The 25,673-nt window shown below is 44.6% G+C and overlaps 1 protein-coding gene across 1 annotated transcript in view; it reads left to right on the top strand.

The window, feature by feature from the left end:
* The window catches only part of PTPRT (protein tyrosine phosphatase receptor type T), a 765,643-nt gene that overhangs the window by 590,256 nt on the left and 149,714 nt on the right, over positions 1-25,673 (top strand). Inside the window, exon 15 of the mRNA XM_065893296.1 lies at positions 22,302-22,437. Within this exon, the coding sequence (XP_065749368.1) occupies positions 22,302-22,437 (136 nt within the window). The remainder of the gene's footprint in view (positions 1-22,301; positions 22,438-25,673) is intronic.

Genomic DNA, 25,673 nt, shown 5'->3' with positions numbered 1-25,673 from the left:
TATTTCTGCAGTGTCAGTTGTTACTTCTCCTTTTTCATTTCTAATTCTATTGATTTGAGTCTTCTCCCTTTTTTTCTTGATGAGTCTGGCTAGTGGTTTATCTATTTTGTTTATCTTCTCAAAGAACCAGCTTTTAGTTTTATTGATCTTTGCTATTGTTTCCTTCATTTCTTTTTCATTTATTTCTGATCTGATTTTTATGATTTCTTTCCTTCTGCTAGCTTTGGGGTTTTTTTGTTCTTCTTTCTCTAATTGCTTGAGGTGCAAGGTTAGGTTGTTTATTCGAGATGTTTCCTGCTTCTTAAGGTGGGCTTGTATTGCTATAAACTTCCCCCTTAGAACTGCTTTTGCTGCATCCCATAGGTTTTGGGTCGTTGTGTCTCCATTGTCATTTGTTTCTAGGTATTTTTTTATTTCCTCTTTGATTTCTTCAGTGATCACTTCATTATTAAGTAGTGTATTGTTTAGCCTCCATGTGTTTGTATTTTTTAAAGATCTTTTCCTGTAATTGATATCCAGTCTCATAGCATTGTGGCCAGAAAAGATACTTGATACAATTTCAATTTTCTTAAATTTACCAAGGCTTGATTTGTGACCCAAGATATGATCTATCCTGGAGAATGTTCCATGAGCACTCGAGAAAAATGTGTATTCTGTTGTTTTTGCATGGAATGTCCTATAAATATCAATGAAGTCCATCTTGTTTAATGTATCATTTAAAGCTTGTATCTCCTTATTTATTTTCATTTTGAATGATCTGTCCATTGGTGAAAGTGGGGTGTTAAAGTCCCCTACTATGAATGTGTTACTGTCGATTTCCACTTTCATGGCTGTTAGTATTTGCCTTATGTATTGAGGTGCTCCTATGTTGAGTGCATAAATATTTACAATTGTTACATCTTCTTCTTGGATCAATCCCTTGATCATTATGTAGTGTCCTTTGTCTCTTCTAATAGTCTTTATTTTTAAGTCTATTTTGTCTGATACGAGAATTGCTACTGCAGCTTTTGGTTTCCATTTGCATGGAATATCTTTTTCCATCCCCTCACTTTCAGTCTGTATGTGTCTCTAGGTCTGAAGTGGGTCTCTTGTAGGCAGCAAATATATAGGTCTTGTTTTTGTATCCATTCAGCCAGTCTGTGTCCTTTGGTGGGAGCATTTAGTCCATTTACATTTAAGGTAATTATCGACATGTATGTTCCTATTCCCATTTTCTTAATTGTTCTTGGTTCGTTATTGTAGGTGTTTTCCTTCTCTTGTGTTTCCTGCCTAGAGAAGTTCCTTTAGCATTTGTTGTAAAGCTGGTTTGGTGGTGCTGAACTCGCTCAGCTTTTGCTTGTCTGTAAAGGTTTTAATTTCTCCATCAAATCTGAATGAGATCCTTGATGACTAGAGTAATCTTGGTTGCAGGTCTTTCTCTTTCATCACTTTAAATATGTCCTGCCAGTCCCTTCTGGCTTGCAGAGTTTCTGCTGAGAGATCAGCTGTTAACCTTATGGGGATTCCCTTGTGTGTTATTTGTTGTTTTTCCCTTGCTGCTTTTAATATGTTTTCTTTGTATTTAATTTTTGACAGTTTGATTAATATGTATCTTGGCATATTTCTCCTTGGATTTTTCCTGTATGGGACTCTCTGTGCTTCCTGGACTTGATTAGCTATTTCCTTTCCCATATTAGGGAAGTTTTCAACTATAATCTCTTCAAATATTTTCTCAGTCCCTTTCTTTTTCTCTTCTTCTTCTGGGACCTCTATAATTTGAATGTTGGTGCGTTTAATGTTGTCCCAGAGGTCTCTGAGACTGTTCTCAGTTCTTTTCATTCTTTTTTCTTTATTCTGCTCTGCAGTAGTTATTTCCACTACTTTATCTTCCAGGTCACTTATCTGTTCTTCTGCCTCAGTTATTCTGCTATTGATCCCTTCTAGAGTATTTTTCATTTCATTTATTTTGTTGTTCATCGTTGCTTGTTTCATCTTTAGTTCTTCTAAGTCCTTCTTAAATGTTTCTTGCATTTTCTCTATTCTATTTCCAGGATTTTGGATCATCTTTACTATCATTATTCTGAATTGTTTTTCAGGTAGACTGCCTATTTCCTCTTCATTTGTTAGGTCTGGTGGGTTTTTATCTTGCTCCTTCATCTGCTGTGTGTTTTTCTGTCTTCTCATTTTGCTTATCTTACTGTGTTTGGGGTCTCCTTTTTGCAGGCTGCAGGTTCGTAATTCCCGTTGTTTTTGGTGTCTGTCCCCAGTGGCTAACATTGGTTCAGTGGATTGTGTAGGCTTCCTGGTGGAGGGGACTAGTGCCTGTGTTCTGGTAGATGCGGCTGGATCTTGTCTTTCTGGTGGGCAGGTCCACGTCTGGTGGTGTGTTTTGGAGTGTCTGTGGACTTATTATGATTTTAGGCAGCCTCTCTGCTAATGGGTGGGGTTGTGTTCCTGTCTTGCTAGTTGCTTGGCATAGGATGTCCAGCACTGTAGCTTGCTGGTCGTTGAGTGAAGCTGGGTGCTGGTGTTGAGATGGAGATCTCTGGGAGATTTTCACCATTTGATATTATGTGGAGCTGGGAGGTCTCTTGTGGACCAGTGTCCTGAAGCTGGCTCTCCCACCTCAGAGGCACAGCACTGACTCCTGGCTGCTGCACCAAGAGCCTTTCATCCACACAGCTCAGAATAAAAGGGAGGAAAAAGTAGAAAGAAAGAATTAGTAGATGTAGAAAGAGAGAAAGAAAGAAAGAATGAATGAAAGAAAGGAGGGAGGGAGGGAGGAAGGAAGGAGGGAAGGAAGGAAAAAAAGAAAGGAGATAAAGTAAAATAAAATAAAGTAAGGTAAAATGCAATAAAGTTATTAAAATAAAAAAATAATTATTAAGAGAAAAAGAAAGAAAAAAAATTTTTAAAGAAACAAACAAAAAAAAAAAAACCGCACGGATAGAACCCTAGGACAAATGGTGAAAGCAAAGCTATACAGACAAAATCTCACACAGACGCATACACATACACACTCACAAAAAGAGGAAAAGGGAAAAAAATCATAAATCTTGCTCTCAAAGTCCACCTCCTCAATTTGAGATGATTCCTTGTCTAAAGAAGGGAAGGAAGGAAGGAAAGAAAGAAAAAGTAAAATAAAGTTATTCAAATAAAAAATAATTATTAAGGAAAAAAAAATTTTTTTAATGGACGGATAGAACCTTCGGACAAATGGTGGAAGCAAAGCTATACAGACAAAATCTCAAACAGAAGCATACACATACACACTCACAAAAAGAGGAAAAGGGGAAAAAAATCATAAATCTTGTTCTCAAAGTCCACGTCCTTAATTGGGGATGATTCGTTGTCTATTCAGGTATTCCACAGATGCAGGTACATCAAGTTGATTGTGGAGCTTTAATCCGCTGCTTCTGAGGCTGCTGGGAGGTGTTTCCCCTTCTCTTCTTTGTTCTCACAGCTCCCAGGGGCTCTGCTTTGGATGGGGCCCCGCGTCTGCGTGTAGGTTGCGGGAGGGCGTCTGTTCTTCGCTCAGACAGGACGGGGTTAAAGGGGCAGCTGATTCGCGGGCTCTGGCTCACTCAGGCGGGGGTCGGGGGGGGAGAGGGAGGGGCACGGAGTGCGGGGCGGGCCTGCGGCGGCAGAGGCCGGCGTGACGTTGTACCAACCTGAGGCGCGCCGTGAGTTCTCCCGGGTAGGTTGTCCCTGGATCCCGGCACCCTGGCAGTGGCGGGTGGCACAGGCTCCCTGGAAGCGGGGTGTGGATAGTGACCTGTGCTTGCACATGGGCTTCTTGGTGGCGGCAGCAGCAGCCTTAGCGTCTCCTGCCCGTCTCTGGGCTCCGCGCTTTTAGCCGCGGCTCGCGCCCGTCTCTGGAGCTCCTTCAAGCAGCGCGCTTAATCCCCTCTCCTCGCGCACCAGGAAACAAAGAGGTAAGAAAAAGTCTCTTGCCTCTTCGGCAGGTGCAGACTTTTCCCTGGACTCCCTCCCAGCTAGTTGTGGCGAACTAACCCCTGCAGGCTGTGTTCACGCCGCCAACCCCAGTCCTCTCCCTGTGCTCCGACCAAAGCCCGAGCCTCAGCTCGCAGTCCCGCCCGCCCCGGCGGGGGAGCAGACAAGCCTCTCGGGCTGGTGAGTGCCGGTCGGCCCTGATCCTCTGTGCGGGAATCTCTCCGCTTTGCCCTCCGCACCCCTGTGGCTGTGCTCTCCTCCGCGGCTCCGAAGCTTTCCCCCTCCGCCACCCGCGGTCTCCGCCCGCGAAGGGGCGTCTAGTGTGTGGAAACCGTTCCTCCTTCACAGCTCCCTCCCACTGGTGCAGGTCCCGTCCCTATTCTTTTGTCTCTGTGTATTCTTTTTTGTTTTGCCCTACCCAGGTACGTGGGGGGTTTCTTGTCTTTTGGGAGGTCTGAGGTCTTCTGCCAGCGTTCAGTAGGTGTTCTGTAGGAGTTGTTCCACGTGTAGATGTATTTCTGGTGTATCTGTGGGGAGGAAGGTGATCTCCACGTCTTACTCTTCTGCCATCTTCCCGGAAGCCTCCCACATCCCAGTCTTTAACCCTAATTATGGCCTGACACCTAAGGCAGTTTACGAAGTGCACCCACCTCTGGCTTCTTAGAAGTGTCACCCCCAACACTAGGCAGAGCTTACGGTCCTAGTCTGGCCACAAGCTAGGGTCCAACACTCATGCCCCAGGCCTCCCCTGGGCACAAGGGGGAGCAGCTGAGACCAAGTAGAAAGGACTTCTCAGCCCACCGATAGTGAAGGCCTTGAAAGGGCATGCCTTCCAAGGGATGTGTCAGTAATGACAACAGCTGGCATCAACCGGGCATGACTGCTCTTAAGTCTATTATGCGAAATTCCAAATGCATGAAAAATTCTTAGAACAAAGGAGTTTACTTGCACCCAGAAGAAATGCATCGCTAGGATCTTATATGGCCACTTTCCTACCGTCTGTAACATGACTGAATTAGAATTTGACCTACACAGAGCATTTGCTGTGTAAAGGAAGGTCCACCTGGAAACACAGATCCGGGAGACACGTGGAACCAAGCAGAATCAGAATTTGAGGAACAATTTATTTGAGTGGCCGGAGTGCTTTCAAACAATCAATTAAAGCTATTCCCGTCCACAGGGTGCTAACCTCCATCGAAGACTGAAAAAAAGGGGCAACTCTGTCAGCAGTATTTAGCAGTTTTAGTTGTATAGGTCGTGATTAAGTCAATTCCAACCTCTTAGGACTGGCTAGGTAATGTTGCGGGAGTCTGGGGTATTAGAAATCTGTATCTACTTTATACTTAACTCAGTACTTGTTAAATGGTCTTCCCCAGCAAGGGTAGAGCTATCTTTGAAGAACCTGAGTCTCCGTAGTGTTTTCTAGCTACTTGACATTGATTTTAAGTTAAATCTTGGCTAAAAGCAATTACTGTCATATGATGAATTGAGGCAATTTATTTATTACTTGAGAAACATCCTAGGTGATGTCACTTGGAAGAATGATGGAATTATCCTTCTCAAGTAATCCATTATCAACCAGATCTAGTGAGGGAGGCACTGTTCTGAGGTGTCGGGGAGGTAGTCAACAATTTTTAAAAATTAGTCATCGTGAGATCAAAGAAAGAGTATTGGAAATAAAGCAGAAAACAGTCCCCTAACCTTGAGCTTGTTTGTCTCCCTGTGGGATTATATGGGATGCTTTGATTGCTAAATATCAAGAAAGATATTACAGAGAAAGCCCAGAGATTAATAATAAAACTAAACTCAATGTGTGAAGGGTTTGGAGGTGGTGGTTGATGTACAAGGAAAGTGAAAAGGATGAGAGAACTTAAGTTAAAAAGGTCAAGTTTAAATATCATTTGAGCAAAGTCTGTATAATTTGGCCCATATAACAAGATTCACATGACATGTTCATCAATCCCTTAGGTATTAGAATGTGATATATTGGTGGGAGGGCATGAGGGGTGATAATCTTCAAGAAAAGCAGGTATGAAATAGAACTGCATGATGACAGCAGGTGGCAAACTCAGCAGGGACAGCAGTAAATACAAAGACGCCTTAGTCTGGCTGATCAAGATAAGATTCTAGATCCCCTAAGGATGCCCTAAAGAACCAGTCTGATTCTTTCTTCCAGATTTTTTAGGAAAGACAGCCAGATTTCTTTGTTGAACAATCCCTTCCCCTATTTATTGAAGAAGTGGCAGAATAGTATAGTGGTTTAAAGAGAATAAAGTCTGTACCAGACTGCCAGCGTTCAAACCCCATCTCTGCCGCTTGCTACTGTTATTTAGTCTCTCTGAGCCTCAGTCTCCCCATCTCTGAAATGGGCATAATTATAGAACCTGCTTTGTAGGGTTGTCGTGATGATTAAAAGGGATAGCATATGGGAAGGGCTTAACATGGCAGCCTGGCTTGTAGTAAAATCTCCAAATGTGTTTAAAGTCTATTATTAATAATACGGCTGTTTCACATGTGGTCAGGTATCCTGACTCTGCTGTTGCCATCTTCTGGATACAATTTAACACCTGGCTGTCCTGAAAGCCAGTCACAATTTCTGCAGCTTGGGCTTGACTTTGTTGCAGTGAAGACACAGTACTGGACATTCCTCCTGATTTACAAGTCCAGACACCTCTCAAAAGTGGCAATGAGGTGCACCTCGCATCATTTGTTCATAGGAAGCTCATGCTGGCCCTTGGCCCATTTGGCCTCACATCTATCCCTTGCTTTCCCTCTGCTGTGCAGGTAACCCCCGTAGGCTGTGTTTCCTGGGCCCCATGTCAGCTGGTGTCTGGGTATGGCCAATAGGAGACAGGAATTGTAGCATGAGAGGAAGGAGAAGCCTTCTCTCTCTTGGCCTCAGGCCCCTTCTTTGGCAGTGACCGTGTCCCCTCTGTGGCTCCAGTTCTCCCATAGGTCTACTGGAGTTCCAGCTTCTGTTGGGTGGCCCCGACCTCCAGGCTCTGTTGAACCTTTGTCTCTCTAGTCTGGGCTGGGTAACGGCTCCTGAGGTTGCTACCCACTGGGTTGCCTCACCATCCTCTCCTGACCCCTGGGTACCAATTCTCTAGTAAATTTGCTCCATTTTAAATGTTTGGAACAGTTTCCCTTTTTCTGGTTGGATGCTGACTGACGTGGAGCCTGGGCTGCTAGTAATGAGTTCCTCCTTTAGTAAATGGTGAGGAAAAAAATCTGATTTAATCATCCAGTCTATATTTTTTCCTGTATCAACATCACACTTCCTTGTGTGAAATATATGGAATCTACATTTTCCATTAAGAAAAAAAAAAGGTCAACAACAGCATTTGTTTCTCCCCAGGCTTCTCGCACCCCTCCTGTTCGCTACAGTTTCAGTCTTCAAAGACTGCCAAAGTAGTTCATGATCACAATTACAAATGCTCTCAATGCCTTGGGATGCAATTTGTAAAGTCTGGAGGCTTGAATCTAATGAAGTATCCAGATGCTTTCCTACCAACTTCTTTCCTATCTTGGACTTCAATTCCATCTTAAAAATAGCCTATCACTCTGAGAATTCACTTCCAGGGAAAGCAAGAAGGGATATGGTACATACCTGACTTTAGAGGAGCCAGAGACTTGCCCAGCTTCCTCATCTTCTCCCTGGTGCCTCCTCATGGCAAAACTCCCCAATACTCAGAGATACCTGCAATGTTCAAAACCTTCACTGGCATAGAGGTAGCAGCTCAGAGTCAGGATTTCGGAGGTTTTCTCTACTGGGTGCCAGATGCATGTAAAGCCAGAGTAAAGACGGAAAAAACTCTTCAACAAAAGAAGTCATTAAATAGATGGGCATAAACGACCAGCATGGTAGATGCGGGGATAAATGCCCTTGGATAGCTAAGAGGCAACTGTGTGTTTGAAAGACTATAGCTTTTAGGAATTGTGTCCCCGAGAGCCAGCTTCCTTTCTTTGTCATCAGCAATGATCACCAGCATGGGTTATGTGGCCGCGGGGGTTTGCTTGGTTTTAACAGTTCCAATTAGATGTTCTTTATCTGCAACTTCTATTTTTGCTCCATTATCTTTACAGGGGAAATTTTCTGAAGTAAAGCTATAGAATTAGGGTTGTAGCCAGTGAGAGTACTTTGAGAAAGAATTATTAATGCCTTGTTGCCAAATTATGTTATTGCTGCCATTAAGTCATCCAGACAGAAGCCTGATACCGGCCTTGCCTATAGGAGGAAAGACAAGTGCATCACTCGGGGGTCTCTGCCTGCCTTCGTCCTAAGGTTTGGATGAACCTGGGCAGCAGGTTGCCAGGAGGCAGCACCCACGGTGCACCCGCATTTGACAGACACATGAAACCCTGCTACCACCTGGAACCAGTTCCAAGGTCGTGCCATCATGATGCCACATACGTGAGCAGATTCTCAGAGCTTATTAAGCGTTTTTACCTCCGTTTTTACATTTGATCCCTAGGAAAGCCCTGTGAACTTGTCATTTACTCCCTATTTTACAAATGAGGATATCGAGTCACATTGTGGCTAACAGCTTTGATCAAGGTCACACAACTAGTTACGGGTGGAGTCTGGGTACAAGCTCATATATTTCTAGTTTGAAACCCATTGCTTTTGACCAATCTCATAAAACCACAGCATCTCATCATCAAAAGGGATGTAAGAGGTCACGTAGCCCCTTCTGCTTGCTGGGGAGCACAGTGAGTGCCCAGACAGTGCATTTCATCGTTGTCGACACATTCCTGCCTTTTTGAGTAACTTGGGGTTTGGGGGGTAGAGCCCCACTGGAGTCCCATGGATCTAAGGATGACAGGGAAAATTTCTCTTACTCAGAGCATGGGTATCACTGTAATAAAGGGATGCTGGGTTGAGGTGGAAGGTAGGGTCAGTAAGCCGAGAAGAAAGGTCAGCATCTCATGAAAGTGAGGCATTGAGGGCTTGGTTAAGCATCCAGGAAGCCCAGGAGGTAAGAACCGGTGGAGACAGAGTGAGCAGTCTGAAATAGGACTTGGGAACCACGAGTGCTTTCGTGCCCCTCGTGACATCATAACACTGTGTCCAAAGGGCTGGGCTTTAGCCTCATCTGGGTGGCATTTCCACATTAAAACCTTTCCTTGTGTTGGCCCCTAATCTACTCTTGTCACTCCTACCGGTTTGTATTCGCTCTGCTCTTTAAAATTAAAGGGACCAAATCTATTCCGTCTTCCACAATGGCCTTTCAACATTTTTAAGGCAAGAATTCAGTCTCATATGAATCTTCCCCTTCTCTAGGCCAAAAAAATCCCGATTCTGACTGTCACTCCTCCAAAGTCAATGATGTCTGGATTTTCATGTGCACCAGAATCGCCTAGAGACCTTGTAAAATGCAGGAGCTGATTCAGCAGATCTGGTGTGGAGACCGAGAGTCTGCGTTTGTAATAAGTTCCCAGATGATGTTGATGCTTCTGGTCATTGGACCACACTTTGAGTGGCAAGCCTCTTGGCCTGTCTTCACCCTGAAGGTCCTCTCAGGGGTTGGAGTCCACACGTGAACAAGCCTCACCAGAGTGGTCTGACTAGTGCAGAGAAGAACAGAGAAGCATTGTCCTTATTGGGTCTCAGGAGTCCCTGGGGAGTATAAACTGGGATGGTTGTTTGGTACCATAGGAGGAGACTGGGGGTTGAGGGGGGAACATAGTACCCGGGCCCCATATATTGAGGAAGAGAGGCAGGCTTCAAAAGACTAAGAGCCCTGCCTTGGATGCCAGGTTTCCATATGCAACAGTCGATAGGTAGCACATTGAGAGCCAGATGTGCACTCTGGGCTGGAGCTAGGAGGGGACTAGATTCTAAGCCACCATAGCTTTCGTGCAAAGAGTCAAGGGCAGGGGGCAGCAGCAGCTGCTTTGAGAGAACTGTCCCAACCTTTGGGAGTACTCAGAGCATGGAAGGCGCAGCTGGCTGGGGTATAAGGCTGGGCATGCAACCTCGTATTGGAAACAGCAGTCTCCTGTCATTGCAGACTGAGTTCACAAGATTATTTTTGATGACTGCACCACACAGGGGACTCAGGTAGAGCCTTGAAGCTACTCCAAATGGATAAATGTACCACCTGGTGCCTACTCGCTAATTCTGATTTACTTGGACTGTTCTTAGGTTGGCTCCCAGTGGAGGGCAGAGGTGAAGAGGATGCATGCAAATCCCCCCCTTTCTCTCCATTCTCAGACTTCTAGTTCCTGCTTGGTAGACAGACGTCGCCCAGGGCCAGAGACAGAGCTTTTTAGGGACCGGGGACTGATACTATGTTTAAAACTCTCATGAAAAGGGTGGGTTTAGGGCAAAAGTAATGCAGTTACCGTATTACTAATGGGCTTCCAGACCCCTTGGATTTCCAGTCAGATGGCCAACTCTCTAGGTGGACCCAGGGCTGGCATTTCCTTAACAGTAGCTCCATCAAGGACAGTTCATTGTAATGATAAGGGGGTGAGCCTTGCACACAGAATCCCAGCTCACCAGTTATATGGCTTTGGACAAGTCACTTCACCCATTTGTGAAGTTTCCTAATCTAAATAAAAGGGAAAATAAAACTAGCATCTTCTGTGTCAAGTTTTGTGAGGATTAAATGACTTCATATATGAAAAGGGCTTATTAGCACATTTTTTGGTGCTCAGTAATGCATTGATACGTTTAGGCTAAATTTTTAAAAGTAGTAGTAATTGAGCTTCTGTTTGATGAGGTGCTCAGTACCTGCCTGAAAGAGCTGGTTGTACTGCTAGGAGGCCCCATCATTAGCGAACCCTGATGTGCTTCCCTGTAAGTCCTGTTGCAGGTTCTCATCTGCACTTACGACATGAGCCCCGTGGACAAGCTCCTGACTGCAGCAGAAGGACTAGCCCATCTGTCTCTGCCCCTCTCTTCTTCCTCTCCGACGTAGGAGCCACACGTCAGTGCTATCTGGCCTTTGGTCCCAGAGCCAGTTCAACACCTGTGTCACCTTTGAACACTGTCAGCACACTTACGTTAGGAACAGAGGCACACATCTCTCGTGGCTAGAGCCAGTGCCCTTAAAAGGATGCTGAAGTACAAGTAGAATTTACCACGTCCCAGGGCAATCCCTATATCTGGAATCTAGTTGGACCAACCAAGCATGGCTCCTCCCAGACCCTGTAACCTCACTGTACAGGGTCTGGGATTTCAGCTGGGATGCCTGTTTGCTGAACTCATGGAATTTGTCTGAACTGCTGGACTGTGGCCTTTCAGATGGCCTCTCTGAATGTCTAGGATGTTCCTCTGTGACCCTCCGGTGTGTTCCACCGTTGATTTATGGTGATCACTGAAGGGTCTTCTGTTTAGGAACATCTTGCAATTTACCTGGGAAAGGTGTTCTAATACTCATCCAAGATCTTCACTTTCCTTTGGGTAGGGAGCTTGATTCTATCCTAGGAGTAGCATTTGACACAGCTGATTACTCCTTCCCTTGAAACACTGTCTTCCCCTGGCTCTGGGACACTACACTCTCCCGGGTATTTTCTTCCGTGTCTGGCCGCTCCTTCTCTGTCTCCTGTGCAGGCTTATCTTCCTCTTCACACTCACTAAATACTACAGACCCTCAAGTCGCTCTCTAGGCCTGCTTTTTCATCCACTCATTTTTTTTTTAATTTTTTAAAACATCTTTATTACAGTATAATTGCTTTACAATGGTCTGTTAGTTTCTGCTCTATAACAAAGTGAATCAGTTATACATATGTCCCCATATGTCTTCCCTCTTGCGTCTCCCTCCCTCCCACACTCCCTATCCCACCCCTCTAGGTGGTCACAAAGCACCGAACTTATCTCCCTGTGCTGTGCGGCTACTTCCCACTAGCTATCTATTTTACATTTGGTAGTGTATATATGTCAGTGCTACTCTCTCACTTCATCCCAGTTTACCCTTCCCCCTCCCCGTGTCCTCAAGTCCATTCTCTACATCTGCGTCTTTATTCCTGTCCTGCCCCTAGGTTCATGAGAACAATTTTTTTTTTTACATTCCATATATATGTGTTAGCATACGGTATTTGTTTTTCTCTTTCTGACTTACTTCACTCTGTATGACAGTCTCTAGGTCCATCCACCTCAATACAAATAACTCAGTTTCATTCCTTTTTATCGCTGAGTAATATTCCATTGTATATATGTCCCACATCTTCTTTATCGATTCATCTGTTGATGGACACTTCGGTTGCTTCCATGTCCTGGCTATTGTAAATAGAGCTACAATGAACATTTTGGTACATGACTCTTTTTGAATTATGGTTTTCTGAGGGTAAATGCCCAGTAGTGGGATTGCTGGGTCGTACGGTAGTTCTACTTTTAGTTTTTTAAGGAATGTCCATACTGTTCTCCTTAGTGGCTGTATCAATTTACATTCCCACCAACAGTGCAAGAGGGTTCCGTTTTCTCCACACCCTCTCCAGCATTTATTGTTTATAGATTTTTTTTTTTTTTTTTTGCGGTACGCGGGCCTCTCACTGCTGTGGCCCCTCCGATTGTGGAGCACAGGCTCCAGACGCGCAGGCTCAGCGGCCATGGCTCATGGGCCAAGCCGCTCCGCGGCATGCGGGACCCTCCCAGACCGGGGCACGAGCCCACGTCCCCCGCATCGGCAGGCGGACTGTCAACCACTGTGCCACCAGGGAAGCCCTGTTTCTAGATTTTTTGATGATGGCCATTCTGACTGGTGTGAGATGATATCTCATTGTAGTTTTGATTTGCCTTTCTCTAATGATTAATGATGTTGAGCATTCTTTCATGTGTCTGTTGGCAATCTGTATATCTTCTTTGGAGAAATGTCTGTTTAGGTCTTCTGCACATTTTTGGATTGGGTTGTTTGTTTTTTTAATATTGAGCTGCATGAGCTGCTTGAAAATTTTGGAGATTAATCCTTTGTAAGTTGCTTCATTTACAAATATTTTCTACCATTCTGAGGGTTGTCTTTTCGTCGTTTTTATGGTTTCCTTTGCTGTGCAATAGCTTTTAAGTTTCATTAGGTCCCATTTGGTTATTTTTTTTTTATTTCCATTTCTCTAGGAGGTGGGTCAAAAAGGATCTTGCTGTGATTTATGTCATAGAGTGTTCTGCCTATGTTTTCTTCTAAGAGTTTGATGGTGTCTGGCCTTACATTTAGGTCTCTACTCCATTTTGTGCTTATTTTTGTGTATGGTGTCAGGGAGTGTTGTAATTTCATTCTTTTACATGTAGCTGTCTAGTTTTCCCAGCACCACTTATTGAAGAGGCTGTCTTTTCTCCACTGTATGGTCTTGCCTCCTTTATCAAAGATAAGGTGATCATATGTGCGTGGGTTTATCTCTGGGCTTTCTATCCTGTTCCATTGATCTATATTTCTGTTTCAGTGCCAGTACCATACTGTCTTGATTACTGTAGCTTTGTAGTATAGTCTGAAGTCAGGGGGCCTGATTCCTCCAGCTCCATTTTTCTTTCTCAGGATTTCTTTGGCTATTCAGGGTCTTTTGTCTTTCCATACAGATTGTGAAATTTTTTGTTCTAGTTCTGTGAAAATGCCAGTGGTAGTTTAATAGGGATTGCATTGAATCTGTAGATTGCCTTGGGCAGTAGAGTCATTTTCACAATGTTGATTCTTCCAATCCAAGAACATGGTGTATCTCTCCATCTATTTGTATCATTTTTAATTTCTTTCATCAGTGTCTTATAATTTTCTGCATACAGGTCTTTTGTCTCCTTAGGTAGGTTTATTCCTAGTTATTTTATTCTTTTTGTTGCAATGGTAAATGGGAGTGTTTTCTTAATTTCACTTTCAGATTTTTCATCATTAGTGTATAGGAATGCAAGAGATTTCTGTGCGTTAATTTTGTATCCTGCTACTTTACCAAAGTCATTGATTAGCTCTAGTAGTTTTCTGGTAGCATCTTTAGGATTCTCTATGTATAGTATCATGTCATCTGCAAACAGTGATAACTTTACTTCTTTTTTTCCAATTTGAATTCCTTTTATTTCTTTTTCTTCTCTGATTGCTGTGGCTAAAACCTCCAAAAGTATGTTCAATAATAGTGGTGAGAGTGGGCAACCTTGTCTTGTTCCTGATCTTAGTGGAAATGGTTTCAGTTTTTCACCATTGAGGACAATGTTGGCTGTGGGTTTGTCCAATATGGCCTTTATTATGTTGAGGAAAGTTCCCTCTATGCCTACTTTCTAGAGGATTTTTATCATAAATGGGTGTTGAATTTTGTTGGAAGCTTTCTTTGAATCTATTGAGATGATCATATGGTTTTTCTCCTTCAGTTTGTTAATATGGTGTATCATGTTGATTGATTTGTGTATATTGAAGAAGCCTTGCATTCCTGAGATGAACCCCACTTGATCATAGTGTATGATCCTTTTAATGTGCTGTTAGATTGTTTGCTAGTATTTTGTTGAGGATTTTTGCATCTATGTTCATCAGTGATGTTGGCCTGTAGTTTTCTTTCCTTGTGACATCTTTGTCTGGTTTTTGTATCAGAGTGATGGTGGCCTCGTAGAATGAGTTTGGGAGTGTTCCTCCCTCTGCTATATTTTGGAAGAGTTTGAGAAGGATAGGTGTAAGCTCTTCTCTAAATGTTTGATAGAATTCACCTGTGAAGCCATCTGGTCCTGGGCTTTTGTTTGTTGGAAGATTTTTAATCACAGTTTCAATTTCAGTGCTTGTGATTGCTCTGTTCATATTTTCTATTTCTTCCTAGCTCTGTCTCGGAAGGTTGTGCATTTCTAAGAATTTGTCCATTTCTTCAAGGTTGTCCATTTTATTGGCATAGAGTTGCTTGTAGTAATCTCTCATGATCCTTTGTAGTTCTGCAGTGTCAGTTGTTACTTCTCCTTTTTCATTTCTATTTCTATTGATTTGAGTCTTCTCCCTTTTTTTCTTGATAAGTGTGGCTAATGGCTTATCAATTTTGTTTATCTTCTCAAAGAACCAGCTTTTAGTTTTATTGATCTTTGCTATCGTTTCCTTCATTTCTTTTTCATTTATTTCTGATCTGATCTTTATGATTTCTTTCCTTCTGCTAACTTTGGTGTTTCTTTGTCCTTCTTTCTCTAATTGCTTTAGGCGTAAGGTTAGGTTCTTTATTTGAGATGTTTCCTGTTTCTTAAGGTAGGATTGTATTGCTATAAACTTCCCTCTTAGAACTGCTTTTGCTGCATCCCATAGGTTTTGGGTCGTCGTGTTTTCATTGTCATTTGTTTCTAGGTATTTTTTGATTTCCTCTTTGATTTCTTCAGTGATCTCTTGGTTAAGTAGTGTGTTGTTTAGCCTCCATGTGTTTGTATTTCTTACAGGTTTTTTCCTGTAATTGATATCTAGTCTCATAGCACTGTGGTCGGAAATGATACTTGATACAATTTCAATTTTTTTTAATTTACCAAGGCTTTATTTGTGACCCAAGATATGATCTACCCTGGAAAATGTCCCATGAGCACTTGAGAAGGATGTGTATTCCGTTGTTTTTGGATGGAACGTCCTATAAATATCAATGAAGTCCATCTTGTTTAATGTATCATTTAAAGCTTGTGTCTCCTTATTTATTTTCATTTTGGATGATCTGTCCATGGGTGACAGTGGGGTGTTTAAGTCCCCTACTATGATTGTGTTACTGTCAATTTCCCCTTTTATGGCTGTTAGTATTTGCCTTATGTATTGAGGTGCTCCTATGTTGGGTGCATAAATATTTACAATTGTTACATCTTCTTGGATTGATCCCTTGATCCTTATGTAGTGTCCTTCTTTATCTCTTGTAATACTCTTTGTTTTAAAGTCTATTTTGTCTGATATGAGAATTGCTACTCCAGCTTTGTTTTGATTTCCATTTGCATGGAATATCTTTTTCCATCCCTTCACTTTCAGTCTGTATGTGTCCCTAGGTCTGAAGTGGGTCTCTTGTAGACAGCATATATATGGGTCTTCTTTTTGTATCCATTCAGCCAATGTGTCTTTGGGTTGGAGCATTTAATCCATTTAAGGTAATTATCGATATGTATGTTCCTATTACCATTTTCTTAATTGTTTTGGGTTTATTATTGTAGGTGTTTTCCTTCTCTTGTGTTTCCTGCCTAGAGAAGTTCCTTGAGCATTTGTTGTAAAGCTGGTTTGGTGGTGCTGAATTCTCTTAGCTTTTGCTTGTCTGTAAAGGTTTTAATTTCTCCATCAAGTCTAAGTGAGATCCTTGCTGGGTAGAGTAATCTTGGTTGTAGGTTTTTCTCCTTCATCACTTTAAATATGTCCTGCCACTCCCTTCTGGCTGAAAGATCAGCTGTTAACCTTATGGGGATTCCGTTGTGTTATTTGTTGTTTTTCCCTTGCTGCTTTTAATATGTTTTCTTTGTATTTAATTGTTGACAGTTTGATTAGTATGTGTCTTGGCATATTTCTCCTTGGATTTATCCTGTATGGGACTCCCTGTGCTTCCTGGACTTGATTAACTATTTCCTTTCCTGTATTAGGGAAGTTTTCAACAATAATCTCTTCAAATATTTTCTCAGTCCCTTTCTTTTTCTCTTCTTCTTCTGGGACCCCTATAATTTGAATGTTGGTGCATTTAATGTTGTCCCAGAGGTCTCTTAGACTGTCCTCAATCCTTTTCATTCTCTTTTCTTTATTCTGCTCTGCAGTAGTTATTTCCACTATTTTATCTTCCAGGTCACTTATCCGTTCTTCTGCCTCAGTTATTCTGCTATTGATCCCTTCTAGAGAATTTTTCATTTCATTTATTTTGTTGTTCATCACTGTTTGCTCTTTAGTTCTTCTAGGTCCTTGTTATACATTTCTTGTATTTATTCTATTTCCAAGATTTCGGATCATCTTTACTATCATTACTCTGAATTCTTTTTTAGGTAGACTGCCTATTTCCTCTTCATTTGTTTGGTCTGGTGGGTTTTTGCCTCGCTCCTTCATCTGCTGTGTTTTTTTCTGTCTTCTCATTTTGATTAACTTAACTGTGTTTGGGGTCTCCTTTTCGCAGCCTGCACGTTCGTTGTTCCTGTTGTTTTTGTTGTGTGTCCCCAGTGGCTAAGTTTGGTTCAGTGGGTTGTGTAGGCTTCTTGGTGGAGTGGACTAGTGCCTGTGTTCTGGTGGATGAGGCTGGATCTTTTCTTTCTGGTGGGAAGGTCCACGTCTGGTGGTGTTTTTTGGATGTATGTGGACTTATGATTTTAGGCAGCCTCTCTGCTAATGGGTGGGGCTGTGTTCCTGTCTTGCTAGTTGTTTGGCATAGGGTGTCCAGCACTGTAGGTTGCTGGTCATTGAGTGAAGCTGGGTGTTGGTGTTGAGATGGAGATCTCTGGGAGATTTTCACCATTTGATATTACGTGGCTCTGGGAGGTCTCTTACGGACCAGTGTCCTGAACTTGGCTTTCCCACCTCAGTAGCCCAGCCCTGATGCCTGGCTGAAGCACCAAGAGCCTGTCCTCCACACAGCTCAGAATAAAAGGGAGGAAAAGAAAGAAAGAAAGAAGATAAAATTAAATTAAAATAAAGTAAAATAAAATAGTTATTAAAATAAAAAATAATAAGAAAAAAATTTTAAGTAATTAAAAAAAAACGGACAGACAGAACCCTAGGACAAATGGTAAAAGCAAAGCTATACAGACAAAATCACACACAGGAGCATACACATACACACTCACAAAAAACAGAAAAGGGGAAAGAAATTTATATATCGTTGCTCCCAAAGTCCACCTCCTCAATTTGGGATGATTCCTTGTCTATTCATGTATTCCACAGATGCAGGATATATCAAGTTGATTGTGGAGCTTTAATCCGCTGCCCCTGAGGCAGCTGGGAGGGATTTCCCTTTCTCTTATTTGTTCTCACAGCTGCCGGGGCTCAGCTTTGGATTTGGCCCCGCCTCTGCGCCTAGGTCGCCGGAGGGCGTCTGTTCTTCGCTCAGACAGGACGGGGTTAAAGGAGCAGCTGATTCCGGGGCTCTGGCTCACTCAGGCCGGGGGTGGGGGGGGCACGGAGTGTGGGGCGGGCCTGCGGCGGCAGAGGCCGGCGTGACGTTGCACCAGCCTGAGGCGCACCGTGAGTTCTCCCGGGTAGGTTGTCCGTGGATCCCGGGACCCTGGCAGTGGCGGGCTGCACAGGCTCCCTGGAAGCGGGGTGTGGATAGTGACCTGTGCTTGCACATGGGCTTCTTGGTGGCGGCAGCAGCAGCCTTAGCGTCTCCTGCCCGTCTCTGGGCCCCGCGCTTTTAGCCGCGGCTCGCGCCCGTCTCTGGAGCTCCTTTAAGTAGCGCGCTTAATCCCCTCTCCTCGCGCACCAGGAAACAAAGAGGTAAGAAAAAGTCTCTTGCCTCTTCGGCAGCTCCAGACTTTTCCCCAGACTCCCTCCCGGCTAGCCGTAGTGCACTAACCCCCTGCAGGCTGTGTTCACACCGCCAACCCCAGTCCTCTCCGAAGCCCGAGCCTCAGCTCCCAGCCCCGCCCGCCCCGGCGGGGGAGCAGAGAAGCCTCTCGGGCTGGTGAGTGCCGGTCGGCCCTGATCCTCTGTGCGGGAATCTCTCCACTTTGCCCTCTGCACCCCTGTGGCTGCGCTCTTCTCCTCCGCGGCTCCGAAGCTTTCCCCCTCCGCCACCCGCAGTCTCCGCCCACGAAGGGGCTTCTAGTGTGTGGAAACCTTTCCTCCTTCACAGCTCCCTCCCACTGGTGCCGGTCCCGTCCCTATTCTTTTGTCTCTGTGTATTCTTTTTTCTTTGGCCCTACCCAGGTACGTGGGGGATTTTTTGCCTTTTGGGATGTCTGAGGTCTTCTGCCAGCGTTCAGTAGGTGTTCTGTAGGAGTAGTTCCACGTGTAGATGTATTTCTGGTGTATCTGTGGGGAGGAAGGTGATCTCTGCGTCTTACTCTTCCGCCATCTTGAAGGTCCTCATCCACTCTTCGTTCTTTCTCTGGATGACTTCATCAGCCCCCATGCTTCAGATACCATCTATGTGCCTATGACTCACAGTTTTACTTCCAGCTTAGGCCGCCTTTAAGAGCTTCAGACCTGCATTTTTAACTGCCTGCTTTTCTAGAGTATCTTACAAGCTCAAATTGCCCCTAACACACATATTTTCCTTCTAACTCTATTCCTTTTTGTTTCTTGAACCTTTAAGCGTCACCATTATCCACCTTGTTACGGTCATCCTCAAGAATTCAGTTCTCTTTCCCTTATGCCCTGTATCCCGTCCATCAACCAGTTTTATTTATATCTATTTCAGGTAATTATCTCTTTTATTGCATCTTTCCATCTTCACGGCCATCACCTGAGTTCAATCAACTATTATCTCCAATCTGGATGACTGTAATAGTTTCAAAATGCATCTCTCCAATCCACTTTGGCTTCTCAAAGAAACTGGAACAGTCCGTTGGAAATACAAATCTGACCATATCGTACCTCTATGAACAGCACTTAAATGACTCCCTGTGTTTCTTGGGGTATAAAACAAAAGCTCACACTGTGACCTATAATGTCCTGCGTGGACTGGCCCCTGCTGCCCTCGCCAGCTGCTCTCACCGTGCTCTCCCTGCCTTCTCGCCCTCATTACGCCACAGTTCTTTCATATCTTGAATGCACCAGGCTCCTTGCCTCCATCAGACGGCTTTAGCCAGTGCTGTTTCCCATGCCACCACTGTGTGCTTTTCTCGTGGTGCTCTATTTGCCTAGTTATAACCTGTCCTTCCTTGGAGCCCACCCCATGGGCCACTTCCTCCCAGAAGTGATTCATTTCCCAATTATGTGTCATGTGCCTCTCTATTGACAGAGTTGAAAGCTTCCTCTTATTGATTCTTTATTAATTCTGTTCCCTCAAACCCACTCACAACTCATTGTAGGCTCTTTGAGGGCAGGGACTGTGCCTGTCTTGCTCACCGTTGTATTACTAAAAGCCCAGCATACAGTGGGTACTTGTGGTTCTTCGTTGAAGGAACGCAGTGTGAATCTCATTAGAACAAGCTAATAACAGCGTTCCCAGGGTAATAGGATCCTCTCCATGGCTTTGCCTTTGTGCCCCAGTCTCTAGAATAGGATCTCCTAGCAGGCATTAAGTAAAGTTTAGCCATTACTACATCAGTGAGTGAATGCTCCAGAGCCAGCACTTCCTCCAAAGCCAAGTAAAAAGGCTCTGACACTGTTGAGGAAATGATGGTCTGAGGTGCTCAGCCTCCTTTATGCTTAGTCATGTTCTGTGTCTGGGGGACTAGACATATCTCAGAAATCTTGTCTCCAGACGTGAAAATGGGGGCTACTCGGGACTTGCCTGCATTCTGGAATGTGAGACCCGCCTTCCTGTGAGGTTGGCCAACTCCGCCAGGAATTCTTTGGCTGTAAATAGGCAGAGCCTGCTCAAACCATCCTGCGATTTGATGAGCTGGGTTTGTCTCTAGCTGGTGAGGGGACCTGAATAAAATCCCTTATTTGTAAGTCCTTCCAGGAGAAGGGTCTCTGACCCTGTTGATAGCATAGCTGGGCACACAGAACATGGATGCTTAGTAGCAAATTAATGAGTGCTTGAATGAATAAATGAAGCAAACGACTGTGGTCCACTAGCCTTTCTGCCGTTCAACCATCATCTGTAAACCAACAATGGGGAGGAGGGAGGCCTGTGCTAGACACTGGCTTTAGAGAGTCGACTAGGACGCGCTCTCTGCTATTGAAGACTTGCCATTCCCACTAGGGAGACTTGACTAAGCGAACCCAGTTTTTCTAAGTTACAAGAGAGTCTGGGGAAAGTGCTGTGGTAAAGGAAACACTTGACGCTCTTAATCAGGAAGAGGGGATGTGCCGGAGGACTGGTCTGAAACATCCCTGAGTTTGGAGAATCAAAATCATAGCTTATGGGCATTCGCATCCCTTTAGCTCAGCTGGATTCTGTGAACACATGGCTGAAGAAAAGGAGAAACTCAGTCTGGTTTCATGAGAACAAGTGTGTGTGGGCAGAGATGTCATCCCTTCAGCTAAACATTAAACCACCACAAACGTTAAGGGAACACCAGTTATGAGCCAGATCCTGTGCTAACATGAGGAAACAAAGATAAAGGACGCTTCCTCTTGCCCCCGAGGAGCTTGCAGACCACTGGCGGAGACAGATGGGGAAACAAATCACTAATAACATCAGCACATTGAGATCTGTTCCAAGTGGTACAGAGTGTTATCAGAATTTGGAGAATGCTCCTGGGGCAATCAGGGAAGGTGGTGTCACTGGTCATGGATGAGCTGCTTCTGATGTGGTAGAAAAGTAGGGATGGGTCAGGGAAAGGATGCTTTGGATTTAAGCTGCCTCACATAAACACGGGATCATTGGGAAGAATTCACGGAGGTGCTGGTCCAGGACCACACTCTAGAAGGTTCACACAGGTTCCTGGTACGCTGCATGAAGAGGCCGGGCTTAGGCATTCTTTGGCTCCTTACTTTTGCTCTGGCATTAGCCAAGTGGTTGTCTGGGAGGAGAAAGGATTCAGGGACTAGAGGACATGAAAGTTGAATTCAAGGCTTCTGACTTTTGAGACCTAGACTTACAGAAAACCTGTGTAATCCTGGCCCTGAACTTTATCAGCCATGTGACTTTTAGCAAGCTCCCTTCGTTTTCTCATCTATAAAATGGGAAAATCAATATATACTTTAGGGAATATTTGCAAGGATTGGCCAAGCCGGATCCACAAAACGGCCCAGCACAGGGCAGAGGGTATAGTAAGTGCCCAGTTCTCAGTCTTCCTTGATGTGGAATCGAGTCAGTGTGTTAGTAGCTGGCAGAGCACGTAGCATCAGCATGAAATCCAAAAATGGAGTTAGCAGATATAAGCATTTTCTGAACCCAAGGCAATTCCCTTTAATCCCCACCATTTGTTTCCTATAAGGCACAAAAGTTAAAAGTTAGGTTTTTATCTATAAAAATCCAGTGCTTTTAATTGTGTTACCCTTACACAAAGCTGTTGTTTTCGCCATTTACCTGAAAGAATTAATTAGGATTTGGAATAATTCCATGAACCTAAGATTCACGCCGTAGTTCCATTGTCTGATCCTAGGGACAAACCAGTATGAGGGATAAAATTGTCTGCTTAATCTCATGGGAGGATAAGGGTTACCCTTATCCAGCATCGTGGTTGTGTAACCTTGCGCAACTCAGTTTCTCTGCATCTCAATTTCTTACTCTACAAAAAAGGCAATAATAATTCAACATCTCAAGGAATTAATCCTCCAAAGGGTTAAATGGGTCAACGTGTATAATGTCCTCAGCACGGTGCCTGGCCTATAGTTAGTACTCAGTGAATGGAACCTGTTGTTATTATGATTGTGTCTAGTCACGTATGTGAGGCTTTTCAATTATCTTTCTTCTTCCCCTTTCCCCCCAAGGTGCCTCCACTCAGAATTCCAACACCGTGGAGCCGGAGAAGCAGGTGGACAATACTGTGAAGATGGCCGGCGTGGTCGCCGGCCTCCTCATGTTCATCATCATTCTCCTGGGCGTGATGCTCACCATCAAAAGACGGTGAGTTTTGGTTGCTGCCCTGCAGACCCTGCCAACCCCAGGGGGCCCCAACACTGCCGTATGGCCAAGTGCGTTCTCTGCTGGTCGCTTATGAGCAGGGACCCTCTGATATAACTGTTGAGGTCCTGAAATTTGGGGCCAGTGGTGGCTCATTGTGTTGGTGTCTGAAGGGCATGTGTATCTGCTTGGCGAGCAGCCCCAAGACGGCAGGTTTCTTGCGGGGCAGGGGTTCCTTGGAGTACCATGGGATTCCACGTGTGATGCTTCTCAGAGATAGCTGCTCTGTTGTGATTGGTCACGTCATCAAGATTCCAGGGGAGCGCCGGGAACGCTGGTGAGCCCATAAATACAGATGCAGGAAAGCAATGCTTCGTTCCTTTCACCTTCATTCATCCTTGACTTTTCTTTGGTCAAGCAGCAGCATCCCAAGGGATAGATGCATCCTCGGTGTCAAAGGGATAGAGCCACCTCTGATGGTGTGACAGCCCTGAGGGAAGGCTCCTTCTTACTCCACATCCCACAGAACCTTCCCAGCTGGATTGTTGCTGCTTGTCACCTCTCAGCGGGATGTCCTCCCGGCACCTCTGGTCATCGCACACAGTTATCTCCTGTTGCGTGCATTGCTCATGAAAGCCAGGGTACAGTTTCTTTCCTGATCCCCCAAATTCATTACATCGACATCTTCTGTTTATCAGACTTACAGGAGGCTTGAAGACGACACAGAGGAGTTGCAGAGAGGGAGAGGAAATAGTCATTAGGGAACGTTGAAGAATATCAGCTCTCGCTATCCCTGGGGTGCACGCTTATTCCTCCAAACAGGGGGTCCTCCTACCTACTGTACCTTAGACACCATGTCCCCGTGCCTACTGCCCATCTCAGTTTCAGCCAGGATTCCGGCCTTGGTCTCCACCCTCCCACTCCCCCAGACTGCCAAAGCAAGCAAAACACTTATCTACATTATAATGAACTGTGCTGCAGCCTGCCCTGCCCCCAATTTAAAGAGACCGTTTAGTCCATTCTTCGACAAACTACTAACTCCTCAGTCTGAAGCTCTGGGTGTGGTTACTCACAGAGTTCAGGACAAGCCCAGTAATGAGGACCCGCACCTGCTTTCATCCCTGAGACAAAAACAGCTTTTGTGAAACTTGTTCCCACCAGAACAAAGGGACGGAATGCCCCCAAAACAAATTCCAGTTTCTACTCTAAGGAGTCCCATGAATATAAATGCATGAAGTAAACAAATGAAGACAGTGTCCGTATTTCCAGCCATCAGTTTCTCTCTACAAGTAGTCGGCCTTCTTTTAGCCATTCTGGCACCAGAATATCTCTGTGTGTCTCATGGTTCTGTTCAGAATCAGCCAGGACCCCGTTTGACCAGGACATCTTATTGGTAGGGCCTGTTCTTTCTTGACATCTTTGTTCTGTAGGATAATTCCTTTACTCAGGCTCCCAGCAGAATGATGGGAGAGTTTCGGTTCTCATCCAGCTACTGATTTTCTGGTTGGAGCGGCTAGGGAGGAGGGAAGGTCCATGATAATATTGGGGGTCAAGAGCCCTCAGAGTCATCATCATCATCCATAAAGCGAAGCCACATTTTATGTCTGTGACAAGCTAGCTGCTGTTGGATGAGGCCAAACATGAGGTTTGATTTCTCTGGGGGTGAGTGAGCACATTGCACATGTAAGATCATTGATACGTTCTCGGAGTCGCAGACGCCTTAGAGACAGAGGTGAGTTTGGGCCAGTCTCCCTGAAAAAAGTAACCAATTTAAGAGAATTGCATTCCTCTTTGATAGACCCTGAATGTTCTCATTCTTCGCCACTGATTTGTAAGTCAGATATGCTCTTCCAATTTTGCTCTTTCTAAAGCCTGACTTAACCCACGTCACCATTGTCTGCGAGCTTGTGAAGAAATTTCACTTCCCTCTCAACAGCTATTTCTGAAATGTGTGACTTTCTGGGAGGGAGGAAAGGGCTTTCTGTTTTCAGGCTGGCAGCAAGGATAAAGTGAACCCTTTGTGTGGTTTTATCCTCTTCTGAGTATCTTCATCTATCAAAACCATCCGTCACACCCGACCAACAGACATCAGGTGATCACCATTTCGTTCCAAGAGGCAAAACTCAGATGTAGTGGCAGTGGGCAGGGGGTAGGGGGTGCTGATCAGCGTTTGCATATACAGTATCTTTGGGAGAAAATAAGACATTTTTCTGGCCTAGTTGATGGTAATATTTTACAACTAGGTATAGGGGAAGGAAAGGGAAGGAGCAGAGAGGAGGGGAGGGAAGAGGAGAGAGGAGTAGGGGATGGGTCAGAGGGAGAAAAAGAGAAATTAAACATCAGCCTGCACTCTTTCCATTACCCCACAGTGTCTTCTGATGTCTAGAGGTGCCCCCACCAAAGGACAGTGAAGAGCTTAATGGGCTCCTTTCCCTCTTCTGATCCCAACCCCATATATAAATATGGGGAAAACTTCACTGGTCAGTTGAGTCTGTCACTAACTTACTTACTGCTCACCAGAATGATGTCCACAGTCACCTAAGAGGAATAGATACGAAAGGAAAAGAAGCCCCCAAATAATAGGCGAATCATCACAACTCAGGATCCTAGTGTCAGCATCTCTTCAGTGTCCCTTTGTGACCTAGAGTTAGTTCCTGCATCTAGCAGCTCTCAGAAGTCGAATGCCTGCCACACTCCCTGCACTGGCTTGCGCTGGGTCTTCTCCCTAACCTCCACAGACATGGCCAGGGCGGCTCCCTGTTTCCTCTGCTCCCAGTGGATTCAGCTGTCTCAATGTCTTCCCCAGAGCTGCAGGCACGTTTCCAGTATGCCCCTAGTTTCTCCATACAGGCCTTGAAGCGTCCCTGTCACTCTCCAAAGAGAGTCTTTCTCCTACTATTAGGTGGTGTGTGTGTGTGTGTGTGTGTGTGTGTGTGTGTGTGTGTGTGTGTGTGTGTGTGTGTGTGTGTGTGTGTGTGTGTTGTACTGAACTAGAAAGCTGGCCCAGAAAGGGCTAAAGATACAGAGGACCAAGGGAAGGGCTTAGTGAAAGAAACTAAATCAATTTACATTCAGAAAGGAATATAAGAGAACGGAAGAGAGAGAGAGAGAAAAAAATATCAGCGTAGCCTAAGGAAAGTGTTGTTGTTGGTGTTTGGCTGTTTTATAACGGATGGTGGGGATCTTGAAAAATGCAAGGTTGCAGAAGGGGATATGAGATGCTGGTTCCCTTACTCGTT

This window comes from Phocoena phocoena, chromosome 15 (assembly GCF_963924675.1).
Source record: "Phocoena phocoena chromosome 15, mPhoPho1.1, whole genome shotgun sequence".
Taxonomy (NCBI): Eukaryota; Metazoa; Chordata; class Mammalia; order Artiodactyla; family Phocoenidae; genus Phocoena; species Phocoena phocoena.
This window is presented reverse-complemented; position numbering and strand designations above follow the sequence as displayed.